A 16034-nucleotide genomic window follows, 5' to 3' on the forward strand; every position below is an offset into this window, starting at 1 on the left:
TCTGCACTAGATTCTCTGCACTTTTGGTTCTTATTCTGACCTTTTATAAGGCTTCACTGTGCTAAGAAGGGTCTGTAGCCAGAAGGACCTCACTTTTAAAAGAGCACCTGCCTGGTCATCCTGCTGTTCACTTGGAAGCTTGGGGAGAGCTCCCCTGTAAGCGGTGCTCTCCCTGCAGAGTCAGGTGCTCAAGCACAGGCTGACTAGACCTCGTGACTGGCTGGGAGGCTTGACGGAGGTCAGCTACATCCCCCCTCCTGAAGAATCGTGTGGGAGTATGAGCGGTCAAGGGTTTCATTGTTTTGAACTTAAATAAAAGGCAGCCTGAAGAGACAAACTACTAGAGCCACCCTTGCTTGTCTGAGGCAGAAATTCCTTCTCTTTTTCCAGCTGCAGTGAGAATCTGAGGCTGGCTCAGCACATGACAGTTCTGTGAGTACAGCTCATTACTGTCTATGGCAGGGCTGCCCAATTCTGGTCCTTGAGATCTACTGGAAGGCCAGGTTTTCAGGATATCCATAATGAACATGCATATGAGAGATTTTTCATACCAAGAAGGCAGTGCAGGCAAATCTCTCTCATGCATATTTATTGTGGATATCCTGAAAACCTGGCCTGCCAGTAGATCTCAAGGACCGTTATTGGGCAGCCCTGGTCTAAAGGAAAATAGGGGTGGGGCTGAATTAAGCAAAACTAAGGGTTTTAAAGGTTGTCCCAAGAGTCCCCCCACCTCCAAAATTCTGTTTTTACAATTTTTGGTGTTTTAGTTTTGCTCCCACAGGTCATTTTTGTGCCAGAATTGCTGCTGTGGCGGCCATCTTGGATTTCCCAATTTTATTTTAAAAGGCTCTGTCTGCCTCCAAAACACCTTGATTTTGGTTTCAATCAATTGTGGACTATTCAAGTGGTTTGGCCCCATAGCATGCCAAGTTTGTGCTGAATGGGTAAGAACATAAGAATTGCCACTGCTGGGTTAGACCAGTGGTCTATCGTGCCCAGCAGTCCGCTCACGCAGCGGCCCTCTGGTCTAAGACCAGCGCCCTAACTGAGACTAGCCCTACCTGCGTACGTTCCGCTTCAGCAGGAACTTGTCTAACTTTGTCTTGAATCCCTGGAGGGTGTTTTCCCCTATGACAGACTCCGGAAGAGAGTTCCAGTTTTCCACCACTCTGGGTGAAAAAGAACTTCCTTATGTTTGTACGGAATCTATATCCCCTTTCAACTTTATAGAGTGTCCTCTCGTTCTCCCTACCTTGGAGAGGGTGAACAACCTATTCTTATCTACTAAGTCTATTCCCTTCAGTACTTTGAATGTTTCGATCATGTCCCCTCTCAATCTCCTCTGTTCGAGGGAGAAGAGGCCCAGTTTCTCTAATCTTTCACTGTACGGCAGTTCCTCCAATCCTTTATCCATCTTAGTCACTCTTCTCTGGACCCTTTCAAGTAGTACCATGTCCTTTTTCATGTACGGCGACCAGTGCTGGACGCAGTACTCCAGGTAGGACACACCATGGCTCGGTACAGCGGGATGATAACCTTCTCCGATCTGTTTGTGATCCCCTTCTTTATCATTCCTAGCATTCTATTCACCCTTTTCACCGCCGCCACACATTGCATGGATGGCTTCATCGATTTCTCGATCAGAACTCCCAAGTTCCTTTCCTGGGAGATTTCTCCAAGTATCGACCCGGACATCCTGTATTCGTCCATGAGATTTTTGTTACCGACATGCATCACCTTATATTTATCCATTTGCCATGTCGATGCCCATTCCTCAAGCCTGATTATGTCACGTTGCAGATCTTCGCAGTCCCCCTGCGTCTTCACTACTCTGAGAAGCATCTGCGGGGTGTGCCATGGGGGGGGGGGGGCTGGAGCTATGGGCTTAGGCCTCTCTGGTCCCCTCTGCATGTCATGAATCACAGAAAGCTTGAGAGCTGGGTCTCAAAATCCTGTTGGAGCCCCTAAAATCTGGCTATGTGTCACTGGTGGAGTGCTTCTGTGAGAAAGAACCTGACCCTGAGAAGAGGCAAGTATCGGGCCAGCAGAGGTCCCTGGAGGATCCAGGTCAGGTCTTTGACCCTGATTTTGGGGCCTGATATATGCAGCTTAACCACAATATAGAGGAGCACCTGTAGGGTGCCAGCAGGGAAATGTACAGAAAGGGTTTCCTAGTCAGGGCACTGCCCCTTCACAGTTTGGAGCTTCAAGAAACAAAGGTCCAGTCAGAAAAGGACTGGGATGATTTGGGGTCAGAAAATATCCTCCTTGGAGGATTCTGGTTCACAGTTTGGGGCAGACAACTTAGAATCTGTGGCATCACTGGACCAGGGAGAGGATTTAACGGTGTGAAGACTTGTCAAACCATAGGATTTAACTGAAGTTATTAGTTTCTTTGCGGGAGTTGGAACTATAGTCGCTGTTATGCAGTACAAAGTCAGTCCTCGTGCTTCCCTTCTTATCCAGAGATTACCCGTGTGATGGTGGAGCATTGGGACACGCCAGAAGGTCTCTTAACAGGAGAGCGAGAGTGATGACAAAATTGTATTCCATTGCTTCAGAATTTCAGCAATTGTTTACCCTATCTAAGGTGAATTTGTTGGTAGCGGAGATTACTAAATGGACTTCGCTGCCTAAGTGAAGGGGGAGTGATCCTGAAGGATATGCAGGATCTCTGAATGGATTTGATCTTCAAAAAACAATTTGAGAAAATGGCTTCAGATCTTAAAGGCAGCGGCTGCAGTATCCTTTGTGGTGCGAGCATGCCACAAAATGCTATGTCAGAATCCAGGTGCAGAGGAGGCAGTGTGTCTCCTTCCCTCTCTCCCCCCCCTCCCCCGGTCATCTCGCATGGGTGGATTATGTGGCTGATGCCTATCTACAATATACTCAGAGTTATGAGTAAAGTCTTAGCTTATTCAATTTATACCTACAGAATACTCTTGATCAGGCAGTGGGCAGGAGATTTGGTGTCTAAAGCTACTTTGAGCAGACTCCCCTTTAAGGGGTGAATGCTCTTTGGCAAAAAACTGAATGACCCTAATGACAAGTGTAATGGACTGCCTTACTAAAACCTTGCTAGATAGCAAACTACAAGGATCAGGCAGTTCCAGTTGTGGTTTCTTTTGTAGCTACAGAAGACCGCTTTATTGGTCTATGGGATCCTTGTCACAAAAGTCCTATCGAGGATCTGGACAAAGATTTGATAGCTCCATGAGAGCTCAGACAGCCGTTTCACTCTCAGCAGTCAGTTCTAAGAAGTCCCAATAACTCCAGGTCATCACCTGAGCTCCCCCACATAGGAGGCAGACTTTTGGAGTTCTAGGAGACTTAGATGCAGATTTTTTTTCAGACCAGTTGGTGCGGGACATAATTTGAGAGGGCTACAAGCTTGAATTTTTTTATCACTCACTCAGGGATGACTTCTTTGACTCTCCGGCAGGAAGACTGGAGAAGGCTTCCAATGTCAAGAGCTGTTACCAATTGGAGCCAAAGAGCCAGTTCCAGACTCAGGCTCAAGGAGTTACTCGATATACTTCATTATGCCCAAGAAAGATTCAGGTGATTGGAGATCAATCCTAGATCTCAAGGTGGTCAGTGTGGCCTTGAAAATTCTTAGATTCCAGAGAACGGTCATTGCTTTGGTGGCTCCAGGCAAATGTTTTGCCTCATTGGATCTGACAGAGGCTTACTTGCATATTTCCATATTCTCAGATCACAGGTTTCGCAGATTCCATGTACTAGAGAGCCACTTTCAGTTCTCGGCACTCTCTTTCAGTCTGCAACTGTGCTATGTACCTTCACCAAAGTAATGGTGGTGGCAGCTGCCCACCTGTATAAGGCAGGAATCCACGTTCAGCCTTGCTTTGGATGATTGACTGATCTTCGCACTGTCCTTGCTGGACTGCTGCCAGGCGGTTGTTTCAGTAGGCCAACTCTTACAGGTTCTGGGGTGGATTATCAATGTCAGAATGAGGCACCTGGAACCAATCCAGTTGCTGGAGTAGCTGGGAATTATGTTCAACAAAGCAGAGTGCCGAGTGTTTTTCAAGAGCCACACAAAAACAGAAGCTCAGACACCAGATTCTAGACATCTTGGTGAAGCTGGCTTCTATGGTTTGGCATTACCTGTAGGCTCTGGGGTCCATGGTGGTGACCATAAAGGTGATTCCATGTGCAAGAGTACACCTGTGCCCCCTACAGAGCTCACTGCTGGCACATTTGTCTCCTCAGATGGATTGATTACAGAAGGAGTTAGCCTGGACAACGGAGGCGCGACAGAACTTAAAATGGTAGCTTTGGCTGTTGTTATCCAGAGGCCTTCCTTTCCACATAGAATTGTGTGTGATGCTAATGGAGGATGCCAGTCTCTATGGCTGGGGTAGCCATTGCAGGGTCACCCAGTACAAGGCCAATGACTGCCATCACAGAAGATATGGTCCATCAACAGAACCATTCGGTTAGCTCTCCACTTCTTCCAGACACGGCTGAAAGGCAAAGTACTTGAGTATTCTTGTACAATGCTACAGCAGTCGCATATGTCAACAGGCACGGGGGAACTAAGTGTTTTTCTCTGGAAACCCAGTTGTTTCAGTGGGTGGAAGCCCATCTGCAGTCAATAAGTGACACATGTAGCGGGAGTGGACAATGTCCAAGCCAACTATGTCAACAGGCAGACCTTGGATCTAAGTGAATAGTCATTGTCACTGAATGTTTAACTGCATTTGAAACGCTGGGGGTGACCCAATATTCAATCTCATGGTGTCAACAGGAAAGCCCTGCAGTTCTTCAGGTGAAGATTTGAGATGGGAAGTTTCAGATTGCATGCACTCTTACAGCCTTGGCCAGCAAAAGGACTGCTGTACGCATTCTCACCGTGGGTGATGATAGGCCAAATCATTCGCAGAATAGTGAACCATTGGGGCTTGGTAGTCCTTGTAGCCCCAGATTGGCTGCTTTACCCAAGATACACAGATCTGGTCCACTTGCAGTGGGACAGTTGCCTCAGATTACCACAGCACCATGGCATTCTGTCGCAGTGGCCCTTATTAGACAATTCAGAACACTTTGGTCTTATGGTGTGGCTGTTGAGCATGGAACCTTGGCACAGAAAGGATATTTGGAGATGATGATATCAACTCTCCTCAGGTCTAGAAAGCCAGTGACAGTCGCTAAAGCATGGAAACTTTCAGCATTGGTGCAGGATAAGCAGTTGGACCCCTTCCGGGCTTCCATTCCTGAGGTCCTCGAAAAATTAGAAAAGGGCTTAGCAGTTGGACCTCTTAAAAGTTAAAGTAGCTAATCTTTCATGCTTCTGGTCTAGAATACATCGAGCGTGTTTAGCCTCTCATCCAGATGTTTCCAGGCTCCTGAAAAGAGCACTGAGGCTCCGCCCTCTGTTAAGGCAGCTGTATCCAACATGAATCTTAATATTGTATTACGGGCCTTCACTGAGGCTTTGTATGAACCTTGGTTGGACACATCTTTCTTTTATAGATCTGACTGTGGAGAGGGTGTTTTTGGTTGCAATCACTTCAACTAGGAGGGTGTCCAAGCAGCAAGCATTATCGTGCAGAGAGCCTTTCCTCAGATTCACAGAAGCAGGGTGTCTTTGCATGCTGTCTTCTTTTCTGCCAAAGGTAATTTCGGTGTTGAATCTGCTTTGAACAGGAATTTTCTAGATGGGCTATAAATGTTTCTTATTTTTAATCATAGTTTCACATTTTAAAATTAAATAATGCCACAGTAGTTTCCATTAGTATTTTAGTATTAGTATTTTTCTTCCACTGATTATGGCAGACTTGATCATGTTATAAAATCATGCTTGCTAAGCAGTTCACCACCAATGACACTTAAACCACATCCAAAGTTAGTAATTACTTGAGCTTATATGGGACCCTTCACCACCACCACTTTTCTAGCATGTCTTGATGACATATACCAATCAATATTAGGGTAATTAAAATCTCCCTTTATTGTGCACCAAATTTGTTAGCCTTTTTTCTTTAAACAGTTTTTATTGAATAAGCAAAAAGAAATTTTAAAAAATTGCATTACAACAACCATTGACATAATAGTTCAACTTTTCAACCTTGCCAGACCCATACCCTTCCTCCAATCCCAAAGCCCAACACATTGAATCTGGAGTGCTTAGACTCTTATAGCCCTCCAGATTACTGTACGGTGAAATAAAATCTTAATAATATGATTGTTTTCCTCTTAATTCAACATTTTTATTGATGAAAAAATCAATAAATATTCACCAACAGTGGAATGATAAACTATTATAGTTTACATAATAATGGCAATAAAAAAGTCAACAATTCCTCTTTACAGTCTAAACCCAGCTCCTTACCCAGAATCCACCACTTCCACCCCCTATTATATTATCATAAAGTAAAAATAAAAGTAAAAAAAAATGTTTAGTGATGAGACAGGAGTCACCAAGGCTAATCAAAGCCAGTATGTCTACTGAGAATTAAGAATAAAGCTATGTTCCTTCTGGGATAATGAATGGATATACTGTACTCTTCCCAAGCAGATAGAAATTGGGGTTTGTTTGTTTTCTTTTAAGAGGAAGTCTGGCTTATCTCTGCTTTAAAAGCATTAGCCCAAGAAGCTGCTTATGCTATGCCTAAAAATATGGTACCTCGCCATAACAGACAACAGATGTCACCTCCTATTAATGACAGAAACATGGCTAAAAGACGACGACAGGGCCACCCTGAATGCACTATGCCCTCAGGGCTACCAATTCTCCCCCTTCCCCCTTTCTTTCGTGGAGGGGAGTGGCAGCTATCACAAAATCCAACTTAAACCCATGCCATATAAACTTCATCGCACTAAAAGATCTGGACGGCCTCATTTTCTTAATAGGCCAAGACAGAAAAATCATAGTCATCCTGATCTACAGAGCCCCTCCTCCTCAATGTCTGTTCTTGAAAAACTTAGCTATTATAAGCAACTTGTCAGTAAACCACAAAAATTCATCATCCTAGGTGACTTTAACTTTGCGGACTATCCAGAAATCACTGGCGCACCAAGAGAATTCACCAAGTCACTGTGATCCTGAAGTCATCCAACAAGTCCACTAAGTCACTGTCTGATCCTGAAGTCATCCAACAAGTCCACTTCCCACACATTCCTCCGGGAACACTCTAGATTTGATCTTCAGCTCAAAAGGCTCGCTAATTGGCAGCAAATTGACCCCACTGATCAACTTTCAGGTCCCCTGAACTGACCACCACGTAATCATGTTCAATCTACACATTAAGACTAAAGGGACTGCAAAAAATTCAACATCACAAAAAACAACCACAAGTGACCCAAAGTTGGTCAACCTTCACGCTTTACCCCTTGGCATCTCCAAGCTAGACCTAAACACGGGTCCCGTGTCCAACTCACTAGAGGAGAAGGCATGGGCATTGCACTTAGGCATAAAGTCACTCTACGAGAAATTAGCAAGAGTCAAAGAAGCCAAATTAAACCCGAGATCCTTTTTATCACCCTGGTTCACTGAATGTCTGAGAGAACAAAAAAGAAAAGTCAGGCAAGCAGAAAAAATTTGGTGCAAAACACATCAAGCTATAGACAAATCTACCTAGAAAAGCCTCTTGAAAGAATACAAACTTGCAACACTCAAAACAAAAAAGTATATTTCACCAACCTAATATCCAAGTTCCCGAGCAGATAAAAGGCCATCTTCTCCCTGTCGAAAAACTTATTCTCCTCCTCCCAAGGATCACACCACGCCCAACAAACTAACTTAGACAGTGAATCCCTCTCGACCTTCTTCCAACTGCGGAGGAATTAGCAAAATTTTTCAACAACAAAATTGCTCTTATTAGAGATACTTTTCCAGCTATTAATTTTGATGATTTTACTTTAGGTTCTGATGAACCTACACTAATCTTCACTGACCGTCTCTGGAAGGCATTTGATCCTGTTTCAGAGCTTAAAGTCCTAAAATTATGTGAAAAAGTGTAGCTGTACTTTGGATCCTTTCTCTTTCTATCTTTATGGTAATATTCCTTTACAGGCCATCACTTGGTTGACTTCCTTATTAAATCATACTCTCAGTAATGGACATTTTTAATTGGAGATGGGTAAAATAGTTCTAACACCTTTGTTGAAAGGGGTTGACTTGGACCCCTCAGTCTCTTCCCACTATCGTCCGATTGCAAATATACCTCTACTGACAAAAATGTTGGAATCAATTATTTCCAAACATCTTTCCAACTATCTAGAGAAGTTTTCTATTCTATTACCATTTCAACATGGATTTAGACCTAATTTCAGTACAGAAACTCTTTTGATATCTTTAATTGCAAAAATTCAAAATTTACAGTTACAGAATAAATAAGCAGTATTATTACAATTTGACTTGTCTGCCGCATTTGATGTGGTTCATGATCTTTTGATTCATATGTTGGCTGACATAGGACTAACCCATGTGGTTCTAGATTGGTTTAGTAAATTTCTTTCGTGACGTTTTTATGAGGTATGCTTAGAGGCCAGGTCTCATCTTCATGGATACCCAAATGTGGGGTCCCGCAAGGTTCTCCTTTGTCACCTATTTTATTTAATATTTATATGACGTCTTTAAAAAGTTTCTGTCTTTCGCCTGCAGAATCTATTTTTACCTATGCGGATGACATTTTTATTTTATTGGAACTCAAACATAATTTCAGTGATCTGGTTACAGGCATAGATAGCTGTATCTCTAAGCTCCAGAGTTGGGCGAATTCCATTCGAATGAAACTGAATGTTTCAAAAACTAAGCTGCTTTGGATCGGACCTAGATTAGGTAATCTCCCTACTAATATTGCATTGAAATCAAATATTAAATTACAACTTCACTTCACTTCTAGAGTTTTGGGTATTATTCTGGATTCCTCTCTCACTTTTAATGACCAGATAAATTCTTTAGCAAAGAAATGTTTCTTTAGTTTGCGCATGCTGAGGAAAGTCAGGGCATTATTTTATCAAGAACATTATTTATTACTGGTACAATCCACTGAGTTGGCCCAGTTGGACTATTGTAATTCTATGTTTTTGGGTATTAAACAGGGCAGTTTAGATCGTCTCCAGTTAATACAGAATACAGCAGCCAAACTTATTTTTGGAAAGAGAAAGTACAACCATGTTTCCCCATTGCTGAGAAAACTCCATTGGCTTCCGGTCCATCATAGCAGTGGTTCCCAACCCTGTCCTGGAGGAACACCAGGCCAATTGGGTTTTCAGGCTAGCCCTAATGAATATGCATGAAGCAAATTTGCATGCCTATCACTTCCATCATATGCAAATCTCTCTCATGCATATTCATTAGGGCTAGCCTGAAAACCCGATTGGCCTGGTGTTCCTCCAGGACAGGGTTGGGAATCACTGCATCATAGGATACAGTTCAAGTGTGCATGTGTGGTTTTCAAACTCCTTTATGGAATATTTGACTCTTTGATTCCCCTTAGTGGGAATTCCTTTAGATCCTGCTATTCAAGAATTACAACAATTCATAAATTAGCATTTCCTTCTCTGAAAGGTATTAAATGCACTGGGAAGCTTAGTAAATCTTTTTACTTTTAAATTGGTGAGAATTTGGAATGGACTTCCAGATTCTCTAAGACTGGTAGATCAATTATTTCAATTTCGAAAAAGTTTAAAAACCTGGTTGTTTTCACAATAGTTAATTTGATTTTAGCTGTCGTATAGTAATTTTAAGCAATTCAACATACTTTTTTCTAACTTTCTCCATCCATCTAATCTAACCAATTTCTATTTTTATCCCAGTTTTTACTTGTTATGTTTCATTTTTTTAACGAACTGTAAACCGAGTCGAGCTCCTTATGGAGTAAATTCGGTATATAAAATGAAGATTAGATAAGATATCAAAGATATGAGAAATCCTAGACTTAAGAGGCCAAAGCTCTGCAAAACACCCCAAAAACTATACAACACGACAACTTATGCAAAATAGGAACCCTTAACAGCTTCAATCCAGTTTCCATTGATGACCTAAAAAGTATAATAGATTCTCTACACCCCACACCCTTGGTCCTAAACTTGTGCCCATCCACTACGCTTCTAGCTACAAACAAAATATTGTGAACTCCATCTTACCTCTAATAAATGAGTCCCTACACTCAGGCATAATACCACAGAGCTGGAAAGTTGCTACAGTGAGTCTACCCCTTAAACCCCCCCCCCCCACCATGGACCCGAACAATCCAAGCAGCTATAGACCAGTCTCAAACCTCCCATTTGTCTTAAAAATACTAAAAAAGATAGTGCTCAAACAACTGTGAGACTTCATGGAAACAAACGCCACCCTCTCCAACTTCCAATCAGGATTCAAAAAACACCACAGCACAAATGGTACTACTAGACATTGTAGACAACGGCTGAAAAATCCTGGATGAGGGAAAAGACTCACTGCTGGTATTATTAGACCTAAGTGCCACCTTTGATACTATCGATCACTCACTTCTCCTATCCAGACTACATTCTATCGGAATCCATGATGTTGCAGTGGCATGGTTTTCCTCCTTCCTAAACAAAAGATCTCAAAGAGTACTATTAGGACGTTCCTTATCAGAACCAAAACCACTCTGCTACAGAGTGCCTCAGGGTGCACTGCTATCCCCACTCCTCTTCAACCTTTATATCAGACCTATACTCGACATTACAGAAAAATACCAAATCAAAATCCACTCATTCGCGGATGACTGTTTTACCCACTAGAAACAAACACTATCTATCAACCATGTACACACCTGCAAGACAAAAGTTGTATTACTTTTATGTTATGTCTGTACTGTGAATGCTGCAATATCAATTATGTTATGTCCGCCAAGTCTATGCTTCCACTTAATTCTTGTCCTGTCTAAACTGTGAATGTACTCTTGTAACCCATTCTGGGCTCATTTGGGAAGATGGGCTAAATGAATGAATAAATAAATAAAGTCTACATATTAGTGTAATATTTTTGCCCAGCGTTCCCACCTTCCTAAACAGAACACAATGACCACGGTTTGAGAGCCTAAATGCCTCATATTTATCCAATAGTAATTCTGCTAGTGAAAAAGGAATGGATTAAACTGTTTCCCATATATCATATTGTAACACACCAGAAACATTTTATCATGGGCAAGTCCAAAAGGCATGAAAGGAAGAACTGATTTTGTTAGCCTTTCCAATATGCTAGTGGTGTCACCTGCTGCCAGAGTTAATTAAAAAAATGCTTTCAGAAGCAAATAAACCTTCCTTAGAGTCCTGCTATGTTTCTCCCCTTTTGCATTGCACCACCACGTAGTTGCCCCATAAAAAGGATCCAGTTGATCAGGCATGAAATATGGGAGGGAGATACTAGACATTATAGCATTTTGTTCTCAGTCAACTTGGCTGGAACTACACTTCTCCCTCTGTATTCGCTGTGATAGAGGATTAACAGAACTGCAAATACAGAAAAACCGCAAATAACTTTTTCATATGTTTTTCGCTATTTTCTATTAAAACCCATCATGAATATGGTGAAACCGTGAATAACATGGTGGGAGGCCTGGCCTGTTCCTGAAGGAGAGGCAAAACATGTTGAAGAAAATGCTGGGAATCGGCGATTTTCTCTGTAAATGCTTGGAATCAGCAATTTCTTTATGCAAGCTGATGTAATTTGGGAGGAGGAGCCAGCAAGCTACAAACCGTGAATAATCGAAACTGTGAATGCTGAAACCACGAATACGGAGGGAGAATTGTAAAGAGAAATTTTTCTTTCTGTGGTGCATTACTGCATTTTGCCACAAGTAGGAGGTACTGCTGATTTTAAAAGAAGTGGATCTCCCTACCTAATTGCAACTAATTCTTTCAGAGAGGTTTTAAAATTTTAGTATATTTTACTTTTGGTAGTATATTACCTTTTTTTTTTCTTTCACCAGGTTATGGGAATGTGGTCGAACTTCGCATCAATACCAAAGGTGTAGGAGGAAAGCTGCCAAACTTTGGTTTTGTGGTTTTTGATGACTCTGAACCAGTTCAAAGAATTTTACTTGCCAAAGTAAGTATAGTGCTAAATAAAGAAGGATTTTTTTTTTTGTAATGGGTGTCTGTTGCACTTGTCTGTCCTTATTTTAACTGGTATTTATTTCCCTTTTTATTGATTAGTCTGTACACTACTTTGACTTTTGGAAAGGCAAAATAGCAAGTCTCTTTAACAAGAGACTTTATAGTCAGAATACTATATAAACTTTAAAGTTCTGAGATATTGAGCTACCACTATGCTAGCAATTTTCTTTTAAGAAAAACTTCAGGAAACTATCCAAGGTTTAACATTTAACAAGATGTCATATGATCATAAGACATGCTGCACTCGGTCAGCCCAAAGATCCATCAAACCCAGCATTGTCCCTCTGAGTGGTCAGTCTAGGTGACAAGTACCTGACAAGCTCCCATTCCTTATTGTTTATACTTACAGATAATCAATAGTTTTCCCAAATCGACATGGCTAAAAGTAAAAGGGTCTGAACTGAATTGAACCCATTTGAACTCCTTCATAATCCTGCTTTGGATCCCAGTCCATGGGCTTAATCTTACATGCAATGTAGATGACAAGTTAGGAAACATCTTACACTGTGCAAAATTGTTTCTAGTGCAATAGATGTGTCATTCTGGACAGATGGGTAATGTCCCCATGCTCACGAGCCATGCAAAAGGAATCCCTCCGTCACTAGCAAGCTTTGCTGCCTCCTTTAGATTTTTCCTTCTGCACGCAGCGCAGGAGTCTTTTTTTTTCTCTTCTTTTTGTGAATTTTTGACAGCTTTCGGTGCTTAGAGCTCCCCTCATCAAGGGTTCAGCTCTGCCTATGTGAAAGAGAAGCAGACTCAGGTCTGCAGCTGACAAGCCAATTCCTCTGTGGTACCTGCCAGTCTGCAGAAAGCCTTTTGGAGCTCAGGGTCCATTCCCCCCTGTATCATTGCTCACCTGCTGCTTTTCAGGGTTTTGAGCGCAGGAAGATCAGCGGGGTTCTACTGGGTGTCGGTTGCATTTCACCTCCCTCCTTTCAAGTCTGCAGATCCATGGGGGTTTGAGGTTGTCAGACACCAGTCCAACGAAGCCTGAAAATTCAGCGTTGAAGGATTGGTTTGTTTTGAAGCAATGATAACTTCTCCCTGATCCAGCTACCTTGGAGCTAAGGCAGACTGCAGCACATTTCCAGCATAGATCACAACTGTTATAGACTGAGGATGAGGAAGATCAGGGTGGTGGTGGGGGTCTTTAAAAACTTATTTTATTTAGATTTCTACCTTGTGGGATAGTTCTCGCCTTAGGTTTCCTCACTTGTTAAATTCTAAAATTGGGGGGCTGGGGGTTAGTTAAAATGTTTTGGAGCTGTTTTATGGCGCCAAAATGCTGCCACAGCAGCCATCTTCGATTTCCCAAGTTTTGGGGTTTTTTTCAAAGTTTTCCAGAGCCTTCAAATTACCTTATTTTGCCTCAAAACTGGCAGGGATGGAGTCCTCAGGCTCCTTTACCCCTAATTCATGCCAGGTTTGCACTTGGTGAGCACCTGAACAGTGCCCTTGTGCCATGTGCTGTGCAGCACATGAAAGGGGAGCGGGAGCAGTTAGCTTGTAGCGAAGCTTAGCCTGCCCTTTGCACTCTAGGGCTGAAGAAATGTCAGGGGCCCATCGGTGGAGAGCAAATCCCTTCCAGAGCCCTGGAATGGCGGTCCTAAGTGCAGGTGCAGGGAGGTCGCAAAAGTTAGGATAAAACTTGTTTTGAAAAATCTTGTTCTGCTCTGTAAATGGCAAATTGTAACCTATACTCTATACTATGTATATTGGTATTAGATCCCTAGTATGTGTCGAATTAGGATAAAACGTGTATCAAAAAATCTTGTAATGTAACTGGCAAATTGTAACCTGTTAATTGTATATTATGTATGTTAACCTGTAACCCTGTAACCCCTTCTGAGCTCTTTTGGGAGAATGGGATAGAAAACGAAATAAATAAATACCCAAGAGACGCAAGCTGGAGTCATCTAAAGGGGACTCTGTGCTGCCTAATGTCTTTCAGAATTTATCAGTCTGATGTGGAGAGCTTATCTGGTTGGACGAGTTCCCAGGAGAAGTCTGGCAGCACAACAGGAGGGTTGGGCTTCCAGAGCGCATCTACCTCAGTGTTGGAGCCTGGTCAGGATCTGGTGGGCCTTTCCAAGGGAGATTCAGATGATGAGGGGTCTATTTGTATGCCTTTACTTTCACAGAGTGAGCCCTCCCTGTCAGGAGATGCAGGATTGCAGGCCGGTGCAAGTGCGCAAAATACCGTGGTGACCCTAGATCAAGAGGATGACCCCACAGTCCACCGGCTGTTCAAACCCTCAATTCTGATTGAGATTATCACGGACTCTTTGTGGAAGTTATGATTGAGACTATTGCGGACTCTTTTTGTGGAAGTTAAATTTGGACTTCCAGCAGGTCTCCTCTGTTCCCTTCTCTTTAATGAGTGGAGTGAGATCCCATGGTGTCAGCAGGGAGGTGCACAGAGAAGGTTGCCTTTTCACAATCTGTGGAGCTGCAGGAACCAGAGGTCCAGTTAGGAAAGAACTGGGATGATTTGGGGTCAGACACTCTGCCATTGCTCTCCAAGAAAACATCCTCCTTGACGGATTCTGTTTCACAGTTTGTGGCAGACAGCCAGAAATCAGTGGCAGCCCTAGACCAGAGAGATGATCTAACAGTGCAAAGACTTTTCAAACCTTTGGATTTATCTGAAGTTCTAATGCAATAGGGGTGTCATTTTGGACTGTAGGAATAACAATTTCAAGCAATTGCTTACTATTTCATTTTCCTATCTGGAATTTAGGAGACACTTGAAAACCTATTTGTTTTTTAAGTTCATAGGTAATTAATTTCATTTTCATTTCCAATTGTTATATTTTTTTAGTCTTTAGTAAACTGCATAGAACTGTGAGGTTATGCGGTCTAGAAATTGATTTTATGTTTGTTTCTTCCCATGCTTGCAAGTTGTGCAGAAGGAATTCATTCCAGCTTTTCAACTCCTCCTTTACCAGAGGGCTCTGTCACTTTAGGTGCTTAGAGCTCCCTAGATTGATTTGGGGGGGGAGGACTCTGCCTGTGTAGAGAAGAAGCAGACTGAGGTCTGTAGCTGACAGGCCAATCCCTCTGAGGTATCTGTTAAGCAGCCTGCAGAAACTTTTTGTGGAACTCAAGGTTTGGTCCCCTAGAAGCTTTGCTCGCCTGCTGGGTCACAGGGGCTTGCACACAAGCTGTTAAGCATCCACAGGAGGCTCAGTGGGGCTCTTCAGGATGCTGGTTGCATTTCACATCCCCCCTTTCGCGTGTGTGGGCCCATGGGGGTTGAGGATCAGTTAGACTTCAGTTCAACTGATAGCCTGAAGATTTCAGATTTCTCTTCCCAGATCCAGCTACTTTTAGATCTGAGGCATGCTGCAGCACATCCACAGCAAAGTCACAGTGAGTAAGGCTGTTACAGCCTATGGGTAAAATCGGGGAGGACTGACAAGCTGGTTTTAAAGGTTCCTGCCCCTTCCTAAAGGGTTCCCCACCTCTCAAAACCTTTTCTGAGTTTTGTTGTAAAGCAGTTTTGGTGCCAAAACACTGCTGCCGTGGTCATCTTGGTTTTCTTCATTTCTCACCGCCCCTCTCCCCCCCATCCCCTGAGTTCTTGAACCTTCAAAACTCCTCTTTTTGCCTCAAAACTTGCAGGGATGGAGTCCTCAGGCTCTTTTATCCCTCCTGAGCCCCAAAACAGCAGCTTACCTAAGTATACGATGGCCAGGATCCCCAGGGAAGGTCTGGCAGTGCATCAGGAGGCATGCGAGGGGGCTTGAGTTTCCATGGTGGCTCTGGCTGTGTATCAGAGACCAGGATTCGGTGGACCTTTCAGACAGAGACTCAGAGGACGAGGGGTCAATCAGTATGCCTTTGCTGTTGCAGAGAGAGCCTTCCCTGCTGGGAGATAAAGGGTCACAGGCCAGAGTAAGTATGCAAGTCACAGTGGT

At 42.9% G+C, this 16034-nt stretch overlaps 1 protein-coding gene across 3 annotated transcripts in view; it reads left to right on the plus strand.

The window, feature by feature from the left end:
- Positions 1–16034, plus strand: part of G3BP2 (G3BP stress granule assembly factor 2) — a 156276-nt gene that overhangs the window by 124332 nt on the left and 15910 nt on the right. For all 3 annotated transcript variants that reach the window (XM_033960415.1, XM_033960433.1, XM_033960424.1), the window contains one exon: positions 11928–12046. In XM_033960415.1, the coding sequence (XP_033816306.1) occupies positions 11928–12046 (119 nt within the window). The remainder of the gene's footprint in view (positions 1–11927; positions 12047–16034) is intronic.

The sequence above is a fragment of the Geotrypetes seraphini genome, chromosome 1, assembly GCF_902459505.1.
Source record: "Geotrypetes seraphini chromosome 1, aGeoSer1.1, whole genome shotgun sequence".
Classification (NCBI taxonomy): domain Eukaryota; kingdom Metazoa; phylum Chordata; class Amphibia; order Gymnophiona; family Dermophiidae; genus Geotrypetes; species Geotrypetes seraphini.